Source organism: Mauremys mutica, chromosome 2, assembly GCF_020497125.1.
Source record: "Mauremys mutica isolate MM-2020 ecotype Southern chromosome 2, ASM2049712v1, whole genome shotgun sequence".
NCBI lineage: Eukaryota > Metazoa > Chordata > Testudines > Geoemydidae > Mauremys > Mauremys mutica.
This window is the reverse complement of record NC_059073.1, coordinates 269,004,925-269,028,820: the sequence shown is the minus strand read 5'-3', so window position 1 is coordinate 269,028,820 and position 23,896 is coordinate 269,004,925. Positions and strand designations below refer to the sequence as shown.

General features: G+C 39.1%; 1 protein-coding gene across 1 annotated transcript in view; it reads right to left on the bottom strand.

Annotated features, from left to right (window-relative positions):
• Positions 1-11,088: 11,088 nt before the first annotated feature.
• Positions 11,089-23,896, bottom strand: part of CCNY (cyclin Y) — a 222,989-nt gene continuing 210,181 nt past the window's right edge. The window contains exons 9-10 of the mRNA XM_045007393.1: positions 23,119-23,281; positions 11,089-13,599 (exon numbers count right to left, since the gene is read on the bottom strand). Coding sequence (XP_044863328.1) covers positions 13,483-13,599; positions 23,119-23,281 — 280 coding nt within the window. The 3' untranslated portion in view covers positions 11,089-13,482. The remainder of the gene's footprint in view (positions 13,600-23,118; positions 23,282-23,896) is intronic.

Sequence of the window (23,896 nt, the reverse complement as noted above, 5' to 3'; positions counted from 1 at the left end):
AGATTTGTATAATCTTCCTATATTCAGAAGTTATACTGAGGACAGAGGTTTTTATTTCAGTGCAGGTTATATAATAGAAGGGTTGGGGTGAAAGGATATTGATGTACAATAGAAGCTGTTAAAAAAATTGTGAAGCTCCAGTTTTCAGATTTTTTCAGAAGTGTAATTTATCCAGATAATGTGTTCATGTTACAAGCTGGATGGTATATCTGGGAGAGAAGTGGTCTCATTTCCTACTAGGAACAGGTTAGTATCAGACTAGTGTATTCCTATGGAATGCAAATAACAGATTCAAAGGATATTAAAAAGGTTTTTTTTTAATTGTCACAATACAGTACCAGCAATTGCAATTAGAACCAAAAAATAAGTACTCAAAAGGCTCAAGCTAGAGGGAGCTTCAGATCTAGTTCAAACACAAAAAAAGTCGCATTGCAATGGGGGAGGGGAGGGAATCAGATACTGGTCTGGTAGCAGAACGTGTGTCATGCTTCATTTCAAATTAATTTCTGGTCCTTATTTAGAGACCACTAGAAAACCAAAGCTAGCAAAGCTAAAAGGAAAATGCCACAGCTGGACCCAAAGTTCTGAGGCAAACACAGAAGTTCTAATTATATTAACAGTTTAATGTGCAAAATATCTTGGTTCAGCTACCAGCTAACAACCTTTTCAAAGGCTAGTGTATTGTAATGAGAGGATGGCAGAAGGGAGTGCTGTGAATTAATGATCTGGGATTTCTTATGGGACAAATGTACTGGAAAATATTTTAATTAGGATTCAGCACTGGGTCATTAATACTCATGTGACCAAGGAAGGGAATGGAAAAAATTCTGCATAGCCTTCCTTTCAGTCAGCCAATCCTAGCTCACAAAATATCTTATGCAACAACTTTGTGTTGCCCATAAAAATGCAGCACTGTGAACCTGCATAATGGTACAATGATGCGATGAAGAGCTATAGCCCAGTTCTTCGATCTTCTGTATTAATTCCTCACAAGGAAGTATAATCACAAGGACACCACAACTGTGAACGCTGCAAAATACTTCCCATTCTAACCACACACACACACACACACTTGCACATCATAGAAAAAAATGCTCTCTCGGGCTGAAGTTTTCCCAAGCTGGGGAGGGGGGGGGGGAAGAAAGGTGAACTCTGTGTGTGTATCAAGTCGGAGGTAAACCCCTTCTGTCATTTTTTAATTATGGGAGACTAGGAAAAATGCTTCTCTGTAAAAATATTCAAGCTATATGTCACACATGGCACAATCAGAGCCTGAAGTCTAAAGCATAGCACAGACACAGTCCTCAGTGAGGACTAGCACTCGGTTCTATACTGGGTTCTGCTTTGACAAAGTTAGGAGCATTTGCAAATTGTATGTGCAGCAGGTTTATTGGTTAACTTTGTAGATGCCCATTGTCCTACCCGTGCCTCCTCAGAGGCTCCGCTAGGCTGGGGATAGTGCAGCTACACGACATCAGGGCAGGGAGCATCTCTGGAGTAGGTTGGGGATGTACACTCCTGTGTGGGATCCTGTGTGCCAGCCTACAGGGATAATTCAAGCTAGGGAAGGCAAGGGGAAAAATGGGGAAGGGGGAGTTGAGTGTTTGCTGATGCTAAGATCTTCCTTCCACTACCCATTTCACAGAGACTGCACAGAGGCTATTACACCTCAGAAGCGTGAGAGGAGAGAATTCCTCCCCTCACCCTGGTGAAGCAGAGCAGTGCATAGCAGGCAACTGACCCTGGCTCCCCTGAGTTGCAGGGTAGGGCCCTAACCACTAGATCCTCTTTCCTCTCCCACTCCCCAGTAACCTTCTTTTTATACCCCATCCCCTCAGAGTTAAATTTGAATCCAGCATTGTCTGCTGCTTGGTTTAAGATTAGAAGGGGTGGAGCGGGTAATAAAACGAGAGACTGATTGTAATGGCACTGATCAAAACATTCTTTGACAATTATTTTTTGAAAGGAGGTGGCAGGCTGGGAGCTGTATGAGGATATTCCTGTTCCTCTCGGATACTACAGGAAAACATGTCTAGCAACTCTTATTCTTAAGAGACTATTACTTTGCTGAGGCCATTGAGAGCTGGAATTACCTGTCACATACAAGTTAGACAAAGCCAGGAACTAGAATCACTATACAAAAATGTAACACATACAAATGGAGGCCCAGATTCTCAGCTGTGCTTCAGGAGCACTGGGCACAGCTGGGAATGAGGGGGTATGTGTGTGACAAAGTGCTGGGTTTGTGCCAACCTGGTTCAAAACTGCACTCACAGCCGATATAAAGGAGCCTATATAAGAAAAAGACCCCAAAATCGAGACTATAATATAAAATTGGGATATCTGGTCACCCTAATATTAACTGAGTGCATTTAATTCTTACCTGCAGACCTGGGGATCTGGTCAAGAATAACTAAAAAAAAAAAAAACTTTCCACCCTCAAAAAGTCCTGGATTCTTTAAAGATTCATGCCTCGTCTTGCAAGCCAGACAGCATCGCAATTACCTTAAGTTCCTCTTCAGAATATTGCAGTATTTTTCAATGCACTTTAGGACAGTTCTTCACTTTTAAACAATGTAAGCAGGAAGGCCTCCATGAACAGTGAGACTAGGCTAGTCTTCCCCTATGCAGACACATGAGTTCCACAACTCACCTGGGGCATGTGTACACTACAATTTGTAATCTGGTTCTAGCATGGGTTAATTAATAAGATTACAAATTGTAGCATGCACAAGCCTTTGGTTCTTATATTGCTCCAAGCATCGTTCTGCGATTTAAGCAGATCTGAGATGTTTCTGTGTTAATTTTCTGTATTGAATTTTTCAGATCGTTTCTCTTTTCTAATGCACCAGGCTGTGACCTGCTTAGCTTCTAGCTCCCGGAATTTTCTTAACTTCATTCTGCATGGATCAGCCGTCATCATTAGCACATCTTACCATTTTTGTTGCTTTTCAATCTTTTGTTTTAGCTTCAGGGGGATGTGACCAGAATGAAAGCAATACTACTGTTTTATTATATTTGTCCTTTGTTAGACCCCAATTCAGCAAAGCACTTAGCCACTTGTTGTATATTCTTAAGACCCACTGAAGTTAAGATTTGGAGGGCCTCTAACTCACAAATATGCAGGGCATAGTGAAAAAAATTATTTTAGTCTTATTGTCTGGAAGCTAGAATCACTCACTAGCTTCATTAGAAAACAGCATATTTAGACTCCATTAATTAATACTCCCTTATATAGCATACAGTCAAAGTCAACCTGTGGAATTCATTCCTTCAGGAACAAAAATAAGATATAGTAGGAGTTATTAAAGTAATTAATTTAATTACTAATAACATTTAAAGTTATGAACACAGAGTGATCTAATTAAATTTCATGCTTCAGGGTGCAAAATGATCCCATGCAGAGGACAGAATCTTCTACCACTGCTCACACCCATTTGAATAGCATTCCAGAATGAGCATTATTGGATTAAAGGCATGAATATAGCTTCATTATTGGATTCCCACCCCCGGCACCCATCTACCCCAGAAGCTTCAAGTATTGGCCACTACCACAAGCAGAACGTTAGACTAAGTCAACTTGTGTGCTGCTCAAGAGCCAAATCTGTGTCCTCAAACATATAATGAAACTGCAAGCACAGATAGTCTGCACATGTTTCTTTATGTTTAGTGACTATGAACATAAGAGCTGAGCTATTTAGGCGTCTCAAAGAAGTTTTCTAAGTACTCTGCACCTAACAGCTCCTACTCAGAACAAAGACTGAGGAGCACTTCTGAAAATATGGCTGCATTTAGGTGCCTAAATAGCTCAGCTTTTTAGAAAACCCAGTCCCAATTTGTGGGTGCTGGCCATAGTGGTGGTGGTTTTGGTTATCACATTTCAGATACCAATGCAATTATCAATGCTTTCCAAAACACAGAGGAATATTTGGTCCCTGCCCCAAAGCTTTTACAATCTGAAAAGACAAAGAAAAGGGGATGTAACATACAAGTAATAAGGGTGATGAGAAACACACATTTTGTTAGTTTTTAAAAGAACTATACACTCTAAATTCCTCCTCCTCCCTACACAATTCAGCCACTCATCTTTCTACCCACGCCAATTCCCAGGTTCGCTTATGTCTTTCCATGGGTAACCTCCTCCCTTTTCTTCCTTTCCCCCCCTTAGATGCTGTTTTTATTTATCTATCTATACATAAATAAAAGTGTGTGTGTGAGAGATCATTTTTTCCAAAGATCACTTTGCTGTTTTCCTTCAAACTTTTTATTAAGGCAAAGTTAAAATAAAACATTAACACACTTCATTGTACACTGCTTATTTGGGATCAGGTTAATATCTGAAGAACTTGGCTAACAATTCTGGTTGGAGAGCTCGCCTCCTCTGAGTGTGTTAGAAAGGCTGAGCAAATTTCTAAACACCTACCCCTCTTTTTTGGTGCTGCTCTTCTGTATGTGGTGGTGTGAATGCTTTTTCATTACAAAGACAGTCCATATTTTATTATACCACAATTCTGTTGGGAGGTGAACAGGGGGGGGAGGAGTCACAAATTTCCAGTAAGGTGCAATACAGCATCTAGCTGGTAACAATAAAAAAAAGAATTTGTCATTCTGTTTAAAATACACTTCCTTTCCTGGAGAATTAAATAAGGTCAGGAGATCTCCAGAAAGTTGTAATTTTGTCACAAGTCCCCTCCCTTTTCTATAGATGAGCACTGCAGTCGCACTACCCCACTGGATTGCGACCTGGATGTGGTGGAGCGGTTCGAGTGTTCCCATGATCCTGAGAGCAATGCGTCAGGACTCTCGCACTCCAGGCAGGGTCACCCCAGGCGGCAAGGTCGAAGGTGCAGTTCCAGATGAATAGCGAACCAATCCCCACCTTCCCCAAGTCAACGGCAGAGCAGGTGGTTGAAGAGACAATTTCTCTCATTGGCTGTGACGGCGGATGAAAGCTTGTCTTGGTTTCCTTGTCATTGGAGTAGGATCCTCATTCTGTCAAGCACCGTATGAACGTGGGTGTGCAACAGTTTCCCCACATTAAAAGAATTAATGCACAGGTGTCTTCCATATTCACATCCAAGTCCTGTGGCAAGTGGCAATCGGAGCAGGATAGTGATGACTGGAGGCTCCTAATAATGGACTGGCACAGAGTGGCTGTTAGATGGTCGTTTTTGCATTCAGACAGAGGCAGGAATGGAACTTGGCAGGTGCAACCAGGACTGAACAGCCCTTTTTAAGATTCACTCTGCTCACCCCGCATGGGGAAAGGGCTAGAAAAGGTGCCCTAACAGTCTGCCTCACGTCCCCCTAAATGGATAACTGCATCCAAAGGGATCACTTTACTGCGATCGAACAATGAAATTTGGAGCCTGAAACCTTCAAACCTCGATGGACAACCTGAAAAGTAACTGGCCAGAGTGAAGAATAGCAATCATGGCCAGAGAACTCAGGAGACATGACATCGACATTGCTGCACTGAGTGAGACCCGATGTGCAGAAGGACAGCTCAAGGAACAAGGTGGTTTACACTTTTTTTCTGGAAAGAGGAAGGGGGAAAAGAATGATGAATCTGCAGCATTGGTTTAGCTATCAACCAACTGTCAGAACTACAGTCAGCATCAATGAACAACTCATGACCTGCCACTTTAAACTTGCCAAGAATCAGCATACAACATTCATCAGGGGGAGGGATAGCTCAATGGTTTGAGCATTGGCCTGCTAAACCCAGGGTTGTGAGTTCAATCCTCGAGGAGACCACTTAGGGATCTGGGGCAAAAATTGGTCCTGCTAGTGAAGGCAGGGGGCTGGACTCGATGACCTTTCAAGGTCCCTTCCAGCTCTAGGAGATTGGTATATCTCCAATTATTACCTATTACTTAGTGCATACGCTTGACACTGATGATGAAACTGAAGAAGGATTTTATGCCAACCTTGACCAAAGTCTCTCCACCAACTCCTAAGAGGACAAGCTCATACTCCCTGGTGATTTTAACACAAGAGGTAGATATGACTCAGAGCTGTGGAAAGGGATGCTTGGAAAGGAAGGAGCAGGCAAAACCAATTCCAATGAAATGCATGGAACACGACCTAATTATCACAAACACCATGTTCCTCCAAAAGAATAAATATAAGACACTGGGAACACTCAGGCTCTAAGCATTGGCATCTGATCAGCTACGTCATTGTCTGAGCTCATGACTGAAGGCATTCACATCAAAGCAATGTCTGGTGCCAATGATTGTTGGACAGACCATTGCCTTATCCGCGCCATCACTTCCATCAAACTTGCACCGAAACGACAACTGAGGAAGAAAGATTGGATGGAAGATCAACATTGAGATTCTTAAAACCCAACTAAATGTGATCTTTTCCAGCAGTGCCTCACCAAGAAACTGATGAATATCAAAACCTAAATGGAGAGCCCTGAAGATCACTGGAAAGCACTCAAATCGGCCATCCAGGCTGTGTGTGAGGTAACACTGGGCTCCTCAGCCAGGAAGCACCAAGACTGGTTTGATGAGAATCATCAGGAAATCCAAGACCTGACTGATCATAAATGCAAGGCCTTCTGTGCTTGGCAGAATGACATCAATTCCAAAGAGAAGAAATACGTCCACCATCAACTCAAAGCAGAAGTTAAAAGGAAAACCTGCAAAATGAAGAACAAGTGGCGGGAGAAGAAAGCGAAGGAGATCAAACAACTCGTCAACACTCATGACATGCACCAATTCTTCAATGCTACAAGCCCTTTATGGTCCTAGCACCCAAGGACTAGCCCCCACTCAGATCCAGGGATGGAGCCAGCCTCCTCAGGGACAATTGATCAATGCCCAATGGATGGAATACTTCAAAGATATCCTGAATCGTGACTCCAACACTAAAAAAAAGCACTTTTGACTTAATCCCATCACGGATGACCTCAGAACCCCACTAACATTCGTGGAGGTAAAGAAAGTCATCAAACAAATAAAGAACAATAAGGCATCTGGACCTGATGGAATCCCCACTGAAATCTTCAAAGAAGGAGAAGAACTGGCTCACCAGCTTCAGATCTTAATCCTTAAAATATAGAATTCAGAAGAAATCCCAGCTTATTTTAGGGATTCCACAATCATGAACATCTTCAAGAAAGGAGACAAATCGGATTGTGCAAGCTATTGAGGAATTGCCCTGTTGTCCATCTCTAGAAAGATTCTTGCCACAATTCTCCTCAACTGACTGCTCCCCTTGGCTTAGGAAATCTGTCCAGAAACACAATGCAGATTCAGACTCTCTCCAGGTTCCACTGACACCTTCACTGCCCACCAACTTCAGGAAAAGTGCCACAAGCAACATCAACCTCTCTGTACATGGCCTTCATCAACCTCATGAAAGCATTCGACTCCATCAATAGTGAGGATCTGTGGAAAGTTCTTAAATTTGGATGTCTGCCAAAATTTGTTGCCATCCTCTGACTCCTCCCTGAGAAGTCTGTGATGGTCAACAGCAATGGATCTGAAACAGACCCCTTCCTAGTTAAGACCAGAGTTAAGCAAGGCTGTGTCAGCAGTCCAACCCTTTTCTCCATCTTCTTTGCTGTTATCCTCATCACTGACAAGCTCCTCCAATACAGAATGGACGGCAAGCTCTTCAAACTTATTCACCTCCAATCCAAGACAAAAGCTCTCTCTAAATCAGTCATTGAACTTCGATATGCAGATGACTGTGTCCTGTGCACCCACTCAGGCCTCAGATCAGGCATGCCATGGGAGGATCAGTGAGTGCTCCTGCCAAAGTGTCTCACTCCAACATTGTTAATGTGCCATTATCATGGTATCTAGCATAGGTGCCAGATACAGGAGTGAGGAAAAAATCCAAGGAGTCTAAACGGACCCAACGCTTTGGTTAAGCTGCTCAGTTGGCTGAAAATTCTCTCTCCTATCTCACTCCCACCCACCCTTTGTCACTCCGCTGGTATATCTAGACCTTGTTATTAATGGAAGTGAGCCATCGCCATTTTCTTTCTGACTTAATGACTGGAGAAAATGTTTAATGCTTTTAGGGGGCTGTCTTCCCAGCTGCACTCAGCTTCCCAGTTTTCCAACTGACATGGCAAACCAGGCTATAGCTATCAGCATGCAAACTTATCACACAGGGCATGAGATTTGTTCAATTTATTCCCAGCTGCAGCTAATCCTTATTCACAGTATATGTTCGAAAGTTCCCCTATAATGGTGAAAGTCAAATTCTGGGCTTATCTTTGACCTGCATAAGGCCTCAAGAAATGGCTCTTCTGCTTGCTTTTATTTGTAAAGAGATCCCATTGTAATGTGACAATGACCCAGCTGTTGTATTCAGAAAAAAAACACCACCAGACATGGACATTTTGACACAGCACTAACAGGATGACTGATATAGCCAGTTGGCTTACTCCTACAGGTAAATAATTATGCCTACAGAAAAAAAAGTGTAGTGAATTTATAGGCTTATGGTCATTAAAAAGTTAGAATCTGTTCTGTAGTAAAGCAGCTTTGCTCAGCTCCACACAAACATTAGAAAGGATTTTAGTTTTTAATATATTCATATTTTTGTATGCTCTACAATACCAGAGATATTGTTAAGGGAGAATGTACATGAGGAAATGCACTTAAAAAGAACAGAGTCAAATAATTAAGGGTGGTTATTATGAACTACAGTGTTAAGTAGATTCATCATTGCAAGAAACAATTTATTCATACTGCTCTGTCAAGTACTTAGCTTGAATCCGTCTCCTACTGTTCCTGGCTCTCTTGGGGCTGCTTTCAGCTTGCCTAAGGATCTAGTAATGTTACAAAAGTAAACAGAAGTGCTATACACGAGTTTGCACACTTGAGGCAAAACAAAATGCAGAGGGGCATCTGCTCTACTGATATCAGAATTTCAGACTTTTTTCTTCAAGTCACACTGTAGATCTGCGCCATACACAAATGGGGTGGGGGGGGGAAGAGGGGGACTAGTTCAAGAGTTTAAAGCCTTTTAAAAGATAAGCTCTAGCTCAACCAGAAGCTTTGATCTTGCTAAAGGAGTTATTGGGTAAAATTCTAGGCTTGCTGTTAGGCAGGTCAGATTAGATGATCAGACTGGTAATTTCTGGCCTTAACATCTCTGCTTACAATGTCTTCTTTTGTTTCTTTATGATCAGCTGCTTCTCTTCTTGATCTTTCCATCTCCATTAAAACTTATTTGCCCCTGACAATGGACATGGCACATCCTATGTCAGCACCTCAGTTCTATGCCAGTTCCAGCTCCCACCTCCTCTTCTGTGGTCTCTCAGGACAGGTAAATAATGTATTTGTCGATATCCCTAAAGTCAGCAGGGGAGGGAAGCTGTTTCTTCAAGAGAAAGCCACCTGTTGCCTTTTATGGCTCTGAACACTTGAAATGATTATGCTTAGTTTCTGTATGGATTCAAGTCCTGACACCCATGAACACTTTTAGCTTTTCACATACAAACACTAGTTCTTTGCTAAAAAACAAAACAAAACAAAACACTAGTGACCCCATGAGGGATCAGCTCAATACAGGGGAAATGCTGGCATGCTTCGTAACAACCATAAATACATTTTTCCTCCAAGTGTTAAACTATTTATATTACAGGGATGGTGTGTACTGAATTCTATAAACTAGCCAGGCACTACTAAATGATTGTTAAGGTAAGAGCTGTGGGTGAATTCTCCATGATAGAACACAAACAGAGATCAATTTAGTTCTGAGCAGGCATTTCCACCTGCAGTTTAGAAGTATCATTAGAAAATGTAACATTTGTGAGCAATGTGTGACTGTAAAGAATTTCTGTTGCTTCATCTGTTATGGCTTTGTTTTCTCAGGCTCTCTACTTTTGTATTTCTGTACCCCCTCCCACGTAATGCTATTTTCTGTAGATAGCCAAGATTGCCAGATTTCACTTTGCCATCTGCCTTTGTACACAAAAAAACTAGACTAGGAAGCTCTTCAACTTCTGATGAGGTTTTTGCAACTTCTAGGCTGTATGCCACATCCAAGGTCTATCTGGCAAAGAAGAGGATAAAGGAAGAAGTGTTCAAAAAGGAGAATGGCTGCACTAACAACATACATGTGGTTATTCAAGTCACTGGTCCTTGAAACGTTATTTGAATGTACCAGATCCAGGACATGCAGCCTCCTAGACAGGCAGAAAATACCAACCAGTGAAAAGTCGTCCAGGAATTTTCATATTTTTATTAACAGAAGGGGTGCGGGTGTATATATATTTGAAAAATCTGTAGGTCCTTTTGATGCTGAACAGTTCTTTTCCATACAAATCTATTTACATATTGATTCCAACATTTAAAAACTTGATAAAATAAAGCCTCAAGGAAGAGTGGTTACAAAAGGACAAATACAATGGCTGAAGTTATTCATCAACTGCAACACGAATTGCTGTTTAGAGGGGAGTAATGGAGATGCCTGTTCTCAATGCAGTCTCTGGTTGTAAAAGGGTGCACAGAAAAACCATTACAAGATGTCTTGTATAAAATTTTTCCCAATTCCCTCTGTTTAGGCTATAATGCAAGGGCCCATGGGCCCCAAACAATATATAATTCATTAAGACAATGATAGTTGAGGAGGTCTTATATGAAGTCTTCAACTCTATTCTTTCTGCCTAAGACAATACCTAAATAATAAACCAAGAAACATCCCAGCAACATTTTTAAATGATAAATTGATATTCTAGGTGTTGAAAACAAATCCACAACGCATTTGCATTGATTAAAAAAATACTGTTTGGCCTTTTTTGTTTGTTCTCTGAAAGAAGACTTCCTCCTCTCATGATGATATTTGCGATCCAATGATATTTAAAAAACTACACTAACACAGTGTAATCCTAAATAATAATTCCATTTTTAATTACATGGAATTGAATACTTTTCAAACAAATTATACTCACTTAGATTTATTGATCAGTATTGTATCATTGTGTGTGTCTGTGGCAGACTTAGAACAAACCAAAACAGAAAGCAAAGCATTCCATAACCATTTGGGAAAGAAAAGTCCATCTAAGTGTAAGTGATTCCGACTGCAAAACTGAAACTAAAGAAAAAAATACACAGAGCAGATTTTTTTTTTTAATTCTTAGTGCAAGAAACAACCAAGTTAATCACAGAATCAGAACTAATTAAGGATATGGAAAATTCTCCTATACAGAGGTAGAGTCCAGTAGTGCACAAGGCTAAAACAATATTCAATAGTCTAAATGTGACTGAGCCGGGTTTTACTGAATCCACTTTTTTTAAATCAGACTGTATGTACATACATACAATAAATAGACTATACAATCTTTAAAGTAGTTTAATAAACTCCACAAAAATTATAGTAGATGCACTGAGATCTTTACATAGTTCAGAGTTCATCTCTCTATCACTGAAAAATATGGATAAAGCTAATATTCCTGCTATAAAGTTAACAGAAAATTGTTTTGCAAAGTCTTGATAAAACAAATCATTTTACAGATCTGTAAAACCTAAATTTATGCTTGGCAGGGATCTCAAAGTCCAAATGCTAGGAAAATGTCCCCTTAGCTATATTTTGAATTGACTTTCAAATGCTCTAATTTTTTTTTTATTTTAAAGAGTGGTCTTTACATTTGATGTTCAAGGAAAAGAAAGGGACCTGGGTACTCACAGTTCTGATGCATTGGCACAATCATAAAGGATGAGAATTAGATTACTTTTAATGCCCTGAAAGACACTAAGAAAATTTATGGGCAAAAAACTTTAATGTTTCATACTATATATACCACATTAGAATATTAATAGAAAACTCTGTTTGGTATTAGTACTTCAGTCCTTTCAGTGCCTCTCCACTTTCAAGGCATCTGATCAGCATTGCACTGGGAGTGGAACATGTATCCATGAGCCCGTATGTCTGCTATAAGCCCTTGGGGCTTAATAAAACTAATATGGACTCTATCTTTACTGAAGTAGTGCATAAAGCAAATCAAATACAGGAAGTCTGCTGCAGTTCACTTCAAAGAAACTTGCAAACAAAATTCAGGGAACCCAGATTTTTCAACTGTATCTTTCTAAAATGTGCAAAAAATCTTCATAAAATCAGACACCCACAAGCATTATAGAGCAAACAAATGTTTTTACACAGATACATTATTTGATATAAAAGGTTCTTGTGTCTCTCATTAGGGAATAGGCATGATAAGAGAAGGGAACCAATAACAACAGAAGAGTACAATAATCAACATAGCAGAAAATGGTCTTCACAGTTTGAATTTTGTTTCAATTTCTGAAAGCACCTACACTGACAAATGAAAGGGTTTTTTATTTTTTTTTTAATTCAATCTACCTGTGACAAATACCTTGGTAAAGATTAACATTCTGCTTTTCTATGGACCTTTTCACTGGAACAATTTTTTTTTTAAAGTTTTTTATTTTATACAAACAAACTAACTTTGATTTAAAGTAAACATATAAAAATTGAGGCTATTGCTTGCAACAATGGACCTGGAGGTGAAGGAATGAACTAGTTGGGCCATACAAAAAACTTCTTTTATATAATGAATTCTTCTAAACTTGTAATGCTATGAAAATTTGCAAAAAGGACTACAAGATCTGATGGAAATTTCAACAATTTGGCCCGTCTCATCATCATCGAATCCTTCCAACAATCCTGTCTTTATATTAAGGAAATATAAATGATTCCAGGAAGGCACACACACTTACATATACTATAAATAAAATACATCATGAAATTACGAATGATCATCTGATCTCGGTATAAACTTTTGGTTCAGCACTATGGTCAAGTTATATTTTTAAGTACAATAAAGGCATATAAAACATAACATATGCATAATGATTATGAAGAATAATGCAAATAAGTCAAATCACGGAGAAAAGTGCAATGAAAAAACCCACCAATACTATTTATTCAGAGGTTTGTGCTACTGTAGATACAGACTTTGTATTTGCTGCTGTGCAGAAGAGCTGGAAAAATAACCCAAAGAAGCAGGAAAAAAAAAAAAGAGACGATACTAAGGAGAATAATTTAAGATGAAATAATTCAACTCCATTCCTATAGTGCACAGCCAAACTTATTGTGTGGTTTGGTTACACGCCGTCATTTCTGCTGAAGAGTACAGCATATTAAAAAAATGGCACAGTCCCCTAATCTCTTTTTGCCTCTCTTCAATGGTTTTTGTTTTGTTTCCTCTTCCAAGCATTTGACTAGCCGTTTCCTTACAAAAAGGGTAAAGCTGTGAGGAATAGTGACAAAAAAGAAGAGTTGCTTCCAATCTCCTTTCCTGTATACTGTACTGATTTCTCCTTCCACTCAATTTTTCATTCTTATGTGCTACACAAGGGGGAGGCACTGTAAAGGCAGCTTGACGGATCGAAAAGTAAAAACCCCAAAGTCTTGTCTTTCCCCCATTACACTCCAAAAAATTTGGATGGATGAAACAGTCCTTCTGTCGAAATATCCCAGACTCCATTGTTAGGAGATGATGGCAGGGGACCATCTAACCACAGTCAGATTGTCAGCACTAACTGACCGTTTCTTTGTAGATTTCCTGAAGTCTTTATACTTGTCTTCACACAAGCGAGAGATGGCCTGAGAATGAAAAGTGGAAGAAAGGTCAGGCCCTCTGGCAAGGTCAAAGAGGCCACCACTACACAAATAATACAACCACATAGTGCTATTTTTTATATATAGGCAGGATTACCATGTGGCAGGACTACCATGCGTCACTTTATGAAGCAATGTAGATAAGACTCTTAAAAAATATATTTTGACACAGTCCATTCCTCTGGAAAAGGATAAACACGTTGGCAAGTTCCACTGTCTACAGTGTTAACTTTTGAAGGTTAACAGAGACCCACACAAGCTTTTTCTTCACTAGGAAGTGTAATCCTAGTTATACTATTAAAAATCTAGTTGAATGAATTGACACAAAGCTCACTGCAGAGTAAGCTAAATTGTGCTTGGCATCATGTCAGCTAGTCATGGGTAAAAACACTACTGGCACGAGGAATTACCCCATGACTAGCTATCATGATGCTGAACCTCCTTCTCCTTGTCTACACTGACCAGTCAGTCCTGGTCATCATCATGTCCCCAGACTTTTTTTTTTTTTAAAAAAGAAAAATCTAAAGTAAATCATGGTACAATTTCATAGTGGAGCTGGGCTCCAAGAGAGAAACATTTCCCTTTTTTAAACAGTATTCAAACCATCTTCACCTTAGAATGCTTGTATGAGAGTTTTTAAGTCATTCAAAAGCAAAAGTGGTCAACGATCCCTGAATTTTGAGTTTGATTAAAAAACCAAACTTTTTGACATAAAATTAAATGGAAAAAAATCACTTTTTTTGAGACTGAAGATTTTGATTATTTAAAAAAAAATCTACAAAAACTGAAAAAGTCTATGAAATTTTTACTGGATTTCCAACGAGATTTACTGAAAAGTAATATTTATACTGAAAATAATCTTAATACTACCCAAGAGAGTGGAGATTAAAACTGAAGTGTTTTGAATTGCACATGATGAAGAGGAAAAAAATAAGTCTTTTAAAATGTGGCTGTCTCCAAACATCTTGGGCCTAGTTCTCCTCCCACCTACACCGGTTTTACAAGGTCAAAACTCTATTGACTTCAATGAAGTCACATTAGTGAAAATTTGTAGGGGAAGATTTAGGGCCCTTAACTTGATACAACATCCATCTTCCTGATGCCATCACTGCTTTTAGTTAGGGTTGGTTTTCCTGATCATTTTATCAAGGAATAGGATGTGTTTGGGTTCAGACAATCGCCTTTTCCCAGCCTGTGGAACATGCCTACACTTTCAGTCTCAATCTAATTCTTTAATAAAGTACAATATTTTATTCGGTGAAAAAGTGTAGAAGAAGCCTTAGACACATTTATTAAATAAATGCTAATCTTATTTTGGAGCACAGGAAACCGTTTTTTCTTATTTTAGATAATTTTCTATTACAAGAAAGAAGTTTTCTGCGTGACAAATGCTCTGTTGCAGGATTTACTTGATCGCTCTGAGAGCCGAAATGTATCAGCCTATTTGAAGAATCACAGGATCTTTTTATGAAACACAATGATAATGCATCATTCCTTCATTTCAGGAGACACAGGGTCCTGTTAGCTAGGTAATTTATATAATCAGTGTAAGAAAATACAGACTATATTAAAGAATAATTTAATTCAGAAGAGACCTTGTATACACAAGAAAATTTAACATCCTTTAAAAAGAAGTCCAAAGATTATTGTAGTCTCAAAATTCCTTGAGATTCATTAGAGCAGCTCTGGAGGCAGACGGTTTCATTCACTTCGTCCTTAGCCAACTTCAGAATGAATGCATGTGACACGCAGCAGAGTATGCCTGTGGAGGTACTATAAGATTATACAGACTTTAAAAAATTTAACTCCAGAACTGGTTTACAACACTCTTTTTCTACATTCAGGGTCAGGATTGTAGCTGGTGAGCAGGGTGCACAATAATCTGCACCCAGTCCTTCTTACTCTCCAAATACATGATAAATGTTGGGCAAGCCATGCAGAGCTAAGGTTCATCATTCTGCTGCCAAGCACCAGGTTTACATGCAGAGGCCCTGATTCAGGAACACTCTTAAGTGTTAAGAACTGTCCAAAATATCAATGTTTTTCTAAATCAAGGCCAGAGACAGTAGTGGCAGACAACACATAAAGGCATCTTTATCTCTTCCATGAAAGTTGTGGGGGGCAGGCACCGAAAGAAGGGAGCCAAAGATTGGTAGTCAAGAGGGAGAATAAGGAGATGGGAGAAAAGGGGCAGGGAAATGACTGAGGAGCAAAGGAAATGGGAGGGGGAGGTCACAGGTGATGCCATGGCAGAAGGACATTGCACATGAGCTCTGTCTCCTGTTTTGTTTTGCATGACAAAATTAAGTTGTTGGAAGAATGTGGTGAGACTTCTCCTCCTCTGAAATACCTGGGAATAAGCCGGAACAATCTCTTTCCTCAAAGTCTCATGATCCAAGGATGCATCCATCCTTTGACTTCTATACTCCCTATCTCTCTGGATGACAAATCACTGCAAAGCAAATACTTGAAATAATTAAGTGAGAAATGGGCCACCTGGGAGAGGATATCAGAGTCATAAGGTCCCAGGCCAGAAGGGAGGGACCATTGTGACCGTCTAGTCTGATCTGCTGTATAACACAGGCAATGGAACTTCTCCAAAACAATTCCTAGAGCAGATCTTTTTGGAAAAAACAGCCAATCTAGATTTAATAATTGCTAGTGATGGAGAATCCACAACCACCCTTGGTAAATTGTTCCAGTGGTTAAATTACCATCACTGTTAAAAATCAACACCGTATTCCCAGTTTGAATTTGTCTAGCTTCAAATTCTAGCCTTTGGATTGAATTATACCTCTCTGTCTGCTAGACTGAAGAGCCCATTATCAAGTATTTGTTTCCCATGTAGGTACTTATAGACTGTGATCAAGTCACTCTTTAACCTTCTCTTTCTTAAACTAAATAGATTGATTTATTTCAGCCTGTCATTATAAACCACGTTTTCTAATCCTTTAATCGTTCTGGGGTCCCAAATCAGCAGCTTAATTATCTTGTCTCCATACACCAAAACTATAGTTTTCAACAAAAATTATCTCAAGACAGTAGAGAAAGTCACTTTCCTGTGGTCTGCAGTGCATCACAAGTTATCCTTACTGATGAAAATAAAATCCTGACATACAAATTGGGGTCTGTTGGAAACAAGATACATGTGTAAAATCTCTGCCCACATGACGTTTCTGAAAGGTACTGTTTTTGCCATAATACTCTTATTTGTTGCTTATTCTAAAAAAAGACAGGCAAATACTTGTCTTCCCTTCCCCATCAGTTTGAAACTATTTTGAAATGTTCTGTTTTCTATACTTCCGGAGCTTTTGCCCCTTATATAAATGGCTCTGTAGAAATCTGCAAACATTAACACAGCAAAATGAGGTTATTCTCTCTCCACCTGAACAGAACATTTATATAAAACAACACTTTATAACCCAAGCCACTTATAGGTCCCTTAGTAAGAATGAGATTCAGGTTATGAGACCTTTTCCGCATTTTATATCAAATAGAAACCAAATGGACTCAAAATATTTACAGCACAGTTTCAATACCAAATAGAGGAAATAGTTTTACTATGGCAAAAGATTGGCTTGGAAAGTAAGTGAACCTGAGATGGTTTCCTTGCCAAATCAGTCCATAATCCTTAGCAACCCATCATTTAGCTAGAGGAATTAATTACTTCAATACTGTCCATTTGACGGGAATATTTCTGTCCTACCTTTCTGTCAGATAAGATGAAAACTGGGTTGGAATGGATCCTACTAATATCCTTGTTCGCATGTGGGAATTCGATGTATTTAACAATCCTGTATTTAAATGCAGCTTTTTGTATTTGGGAAGGGTTACAAAATCAACATTGGAAGCCACTTTGTCAAGTTTCCGCCAAAGTAAAGTCCATTTTGGCTTAGAAACCTACTCAGGGTAGGAATAAATCAAGCATTCCTACTCAGGGTAGGAATAAATGGTCAGTTTTCAGAATGGAGAGAGGTAAATAGCAGGGTCCTCAAGGAATCTGTACCAGGAGCAGTGCTGTTCAATATATTTATAAATGATCTGGAAATAGGGGTAAACAGTGACATGGTAAAGTTTGCAGACAATATAAAATTGCTCAAAATATTTAACTCCAAAGTAGACTGCAAAGAGTTACAGAAGTATCTCTCTGGGTGACTGGGCAACAGAATGGCAGATGAAATTCAATGTTGATAAATGCAAAGTAATGCACATTGGAAAACAATCTCAAGTATACTTAATAGGAAAAGGTACAAATAAGGGCGACAAAAGTGATCAGGAGTATGGAACAGCTTCCTTATGAGAAGAAATTAAAAAGACTGAGACTGCTGAGCTTGGAAAAGAGACAGCTAAGGTGTATTAAATCACGAATGGTGTGGATAAAGTTAATAAGGTAGTGTTATTTACCTCATCACATAACACAAGAACCAGGGGTCACCTAATGAAATTAACAGGCAGCAGGTTTCAAACTAACAAAAGGAAGTACTTCTTCATACAATGCACTGTCAACCCGTGGAACTCGTTGCCATGGGATGTTGTGAAGGCCAAAAGCATAACTGTGTTCAAAAAAGAATAAGATAAGTTCATGGAGGATAGGTCCATTGGCGGCCGTAAGCCAAGATGGTCAGGGATGCAACCCCATGCTTTGGGTGTCCCTAAGCCTCTGAATGCCAAATGCTGGGACTGGAGGATGGGGAAGGATCACTCAACAACTGCCCTATTTTGTTCATTCCCTCTGAAGAATCTGGCATTGGCCACTGTCAGAAGACTAGGCTAGATGGACCATTGATCTGACCCACTATGGCCATTCTTACATACTATATACAAAAGCAAAGTATTGTCCTTACATTAATTCCAAAATAACTTGTATTCAGGAAGGCAATAATTTTCTTCAGACAAGGAATTTAATCTGTTCTATCCACTAGCAAAATTAACACTGATTTTATGAGGGTCTCAGGGGACCTTTGTAATAATTGATGTTTTGTAAAATTTAAGTTCACTTTGGAAATAAATTTCAGAAATGGAATGAGAAGAATTTCCAATAAAGATTAAGAGATTGGAAAGTTAGGGTTTAAATTTATATTTTAATTACATAACATCCTAGAACTTGCAGTTACATTTCTGTTGATCTAAAATTTAATCCTCTTCTACAAAAATCTTCATTTTCTATTAACTTTTAATGTCAGGTTTTTGTAATAGGATTATGTATTCAAACAGATGCCTTCCTGTAAAAAGAGCTCTGTAATGCTGTCACATGATTTACAAGATAATAGATTGTCTTTTATGGGGCCTGGTTGTAATGCATGTGATCAGCCAGGAAGATTCTCTCCAGTGTTACAAATGTACACATTTAATCAAGGTTTATGATTCTGGACAAGATGTCACTGGCAGGAAAAAAAACCCAAAGCTGCCAGTGCAAATTTGGCTGCAAATCACTTGCAGTGCAGTGATATAACAACCCAATATAACTCAAATTCACATATAACGCAGTAAAGCAGCGCTCCAGGGAGGCGGGGCTGCACACTCCGGTGGATCAAAGCAAGTTCGATATAACGTGGTTTCACCTATAACGTGGTAAGATTTTTTGGCTCCCAAGGACAGTGTTATATCAGGGTAGAGGTGTATTTCCAATTCTCTAAGGCTCTGCTGACACCCACTTGGGAATGAATGCATGCAGATTTGGTCACCTCATTACCAGGAAGATTTTGACAAACTGGAGGGAGTTCAGATATAACACACACAAAAACCAACCAACCAAAAACCCCTCCAAACAAAACCAAAGAACAGTGGTCTGGAAGACTGATGTTTGAGGAAATAAAAAAAAAAAAAACTTAAATATATTTGTTAGTTGCCTTTTCTGAGCCAAAAAGCAGCCAGGAAACCAAGAAGCTAGTTACAGAGGGGCTCTCCTTAATTTGGGGAGAACTAGAAATGGAAAAAAGAATCTCTGCCTATTAAAAAAAGTCAGTTTCTATGCATCTTCCTGGTCCAGAAAGCCTTGTAGTCAGCAGCTAGTAGCCAATCTCCACTTCTGCAACAGGAAGCTGGGGGAGGGGTGGAGGGAATGTAAGATGCACCCCTGTTTGTAGGTTAGATCTTTTTCTCCTACTCTTTCTCTGTCAGATATATCTAGACTGTAAGTTCTTCAAGGCAGACAATGTACTTCTCTATGTAAAATGCCTAGCACAACATGGCCCTGGTTTTGGCTGGTTCCTAGGCAGTTCAGTAATACAGGTAATCAAGCATTTATATAAAATGCATCAGTTAAGTTGGGGATGCGTCCCAAAGATTTCTTTCCTCAGTTTTTCCAAAATCCTTAGTGTTGAATTGGGTGTAGTGCTGTGATCATGGACTAGAATTGGGTACAGTGCTTTGCAGACTCATCCAAAATTACAAAGCCTGACTGAATGTGAGGCAACAAATATCCACAACTATTTGAATGGTGTAAACGATGACGTAGAAGAATTTTTCAGGTTGCTGCATAGGAGTATAACTAGGTGGGTAACAGGAGGAAATTAAGAAACAGAAGATTTAGGCTAAGTATCTCGAAAAGCTTCCTGGAACTAAAGTCAATTAAGTTGTGAAAGAATCTCTCAACATTTCGCATAGTTAAAATTAGACTGCAAAACATATTAGAAGATGTGCTGTAAGGAACAATGCTGCACTGGCAGATAGACTGTCCGGATGATTTAACCTTCTACCTCCTATGATTGCATACAACAGGAAACAGTATAGATTCTCGGCCAGAAGAGCACTGGATAGATTGGTCTGACTGTTAGCTTCAATCTGAGTGTGGCCTACTAATATCCTGTACCTTGGCAAGAAAAATCTATTTTAATTTAATCACTGAAAGACAAAGCCTCTACTCAGTGTCAAATTGTGGATATATAAAATATGTCGAGATATTCTACTCCAGAAATTCCATCAAGTATTAATGATTCAGACAAGTTTTTAACCTCATGGATTTTCTCAAAGACAGGTTACTGTTGATGGATCCTATCCAACCTTTGCATTTGATGATGGATTTCACTTTACAAATTCCTCTCTCTCTCCCCCCCCCCCCGTGTCAGGCACATGAAGTATTTGTAAGAAGAACATAGGTTTTGCCCTGGCAGATCTGATATTCTTGCTTCACAAACACACATTAGACACTATTATAGTATAAGTTACTCTGCCTACCTTTGCATTGTATTATAGTTATTGACATTGGCAATACCACTTTTCTTTAAAAGATTGAGAAAAACAAAATCTTTCACTAAGGAAGAAGTTGCTTTATTTAAATCTTAGAATTGAATGAGCATGTTTCTATTTTCATGGTCAATCATTCTATCGGGGGAGGAGGGGTACATGTTAACTATTAACTTGCTGTCTAAATCACAGACTTTATTCCTTCTCTCAAAACATATTAGGCAAGCTCCTCAGCTGTTGCTCCACTGATTTCAGGTTACACAACCTGCAGATCGGCTCACTGATTTAACACAATGCTCAGAATCTTGGCCATGGCTGAGACGCAAACCACACACTTAGGTCAGTGGTGCAGCAATGACTTTAAGACACCTTTACCGATTCTTGGCTGGCTATAAGTTGGGCGCATCCCTGTGAATAATTTAGAGCAGAATAAAGGCTGATGTAAATTATATTGTTTACCAATGTCTCCAAGGGACCATTAAGCAGCGGGGAAGCCTCAGTCAGTCTTCCTTTTCCCAGTCACAGGATGTGGGCATAGTCTAAGAGCCATTACACCAGGTCTACAAACTGTAGGGTTCCCCTTCTCTGGGTTGTTCTTTCTGTGACCAGCTATACTGCCTTAGAGGTGCTTTGCACCTCCACTGCAAACCAGCCCAAATATATGTATTATTAAGATTGCTATCTTTTTTATCTTATTCTATTTATCTTTTAAATATGCATTTTCCTCAGTACGTACAAATTAATTCTTGACCTGCTTTTAGATAAAGAGAGAATAAGAAATCATCCATAAATGCTAAGAGACTGTATGAGCTGCCTCTGTTATGTGGATGTGTTTATAATGCTTCAGCTCCCTCTCTTTTTAATAGAGTTTATTAAGTATTTTCTTTTCTGGAGTCTGTGAGAACAGTCATAAGCTTATAGTCAAAATGGAAAAGGCTTTATCCAGATGTTTTACCTTGTGTGTGATACAGACATGGGCAACCTGTTCCACTAAATTCTCACCTACATTTTTCTGTGCAAAACTAATTGATATTAGTTCAATACGTTATAGAGTTCATTAGCAGACGCAGATACCTAAAAATTTAACAAAGCTATCTTTCTACACATATGATTAGTATCTTGACAGTATTTTCATACTTTTGAATCACTAGTGTAAATAACTTTGTACAAATTAGTGTGGCCTGTTATCTAGGGAACAGTTATATTGTCAGCTAGAGCTGGCTCAGACATTTTGACAATTTTTTCAAAAAAACAGAAATGAAAATTTGCTAAAATATTCACAAATTCTCTCCCCACCACTTTTCAACCACCCCAATTCCCAGTCCTTCTATTAATTCCTTGTGTGACCTGGATAAATCAATTAACCTTTTGCGGCTCAGTTTTCCCTTCTGGAAAATAGGGATCGTAATGCCTGAATATTTCTCAAGAGCACTGAGAGTCTGAATGCAAGGAAAGCTTTGAGATCCTCAGATAAAGAGCTTCAGGTGCAAAGCAGTAGTATTCTGAAGGGAAATTAAGACTGGTCAGCAATCAATGGCAGATTTCAGATTAGCAGCAGCATGTGTACATTTTCATGTAATGATGTTAATGACATTTTAAAACCTTAAAATCAAAGGGTCAAGACATACTCCTGCAAAATACTGAGCTGGTCTGATGTCCCTAAACACCATGCACATCAGTGAGAATTTAGGATGCTCCGCACTTCACAGGATCAGCCCCATGACACATTCAAGTATTCTTATAAATCAAGTCCTGTAAGAATGTATCATAAGGTCTGACAATTTAATAGCAAAATGAGCTTGATTCTCCTCTCACACTAATGAGATTAAGGAGTAACCCAATTGAAATCAATGGAGTAATGAGAATGATGTACATGGAATGGGAATTTCCATAAGCACTTGTCAGTATCCAGATCATTACAAATATGTAGAATGAAAACAAGTCGTATGCAACCAAAGGGTGAGTAAAAACTGGTTGTCTAACAGCTGATCTTTGACAAAAGGTCAATGTAAAACATACTGTAAAACTTGAAGGTGTTTTCTGATGGGGTCAGTTAACATAACCACTAAAATTTCACTGCATTGAAACCAGTCTACAAGAGCTGGAAAAAAAACATGCCAAGAGGTAAAGCACATTTAGCCCAAAAAACTGTCCACAGAGCCACAAAAAATGGCACTTGCAGAACAGCTAAGGTCAGTAATACAACTTTGGGTTAATGAGATTCTGATTTTCCACCAACGATAGGCTGAACAAAAAACACTCCAAGACATCTCACCGGCTCAACTCTGCAATAACATGAAGGGAGAGAAAGCATCTTACCTCAAGTTTATATGCCCTTTCCCTGCTGAGGGGCTCCAAAGGAAAGCTCAGGTTATTCGCTTCTGCCAGGGAACGCAAATCAAAATAATACTTGGCATAAACACTGGAGGGAACATTAATGTTGAACTGCAACAACTCAAGAAACTGGCGCTCCAGCTCATTCCTGTTCACGAGAAAATAAATGTAAAAATACATTTTAGATTCGCGCCACCACCTGAGTATACTTTACATCAAACTACAACAGATTGAACCAAGTACACTTCTTACTCCCAGGAGAGAACAAAACTAGTTTCAGTTTCTCACAGACATCTCTCACAAGTGCTGGGACATCCTCTAAACCATAGTTTTTCTGAAAAATTATTTATTCGTTTCAGCTTCCACTATCATTCTTTAATTATTCAGGAAAAAAATTAGTTCCCCACCATTCCCAGTCTTTATGGATGCTGCCAATCAGAGTAAATGAGGTTACTTTTCCCCTATACATGTAAGCAAAATTCATACTGGGCAACAATAAAACAAGACAGATTTGTTTACCAACATAACTGTCAGTAATAGAGACTATTATTGATATTCCCACACAAAACACTTTGTAAAGTCTGAGTTAAGGTTGTCTGACTGTCTATCACACACCAAAAATGAATGGAAATAAGCCAGTAAATCAGTGGTTTTCAACCTGTGGTCCATGGAACCTGGCGGGCCGCGGATTACGTCTAAGGGGTCTGTATAAGACTGTTTTTACCATAGAGCAGTGGTGCACAGCATGGGGTCTGTGGACTCC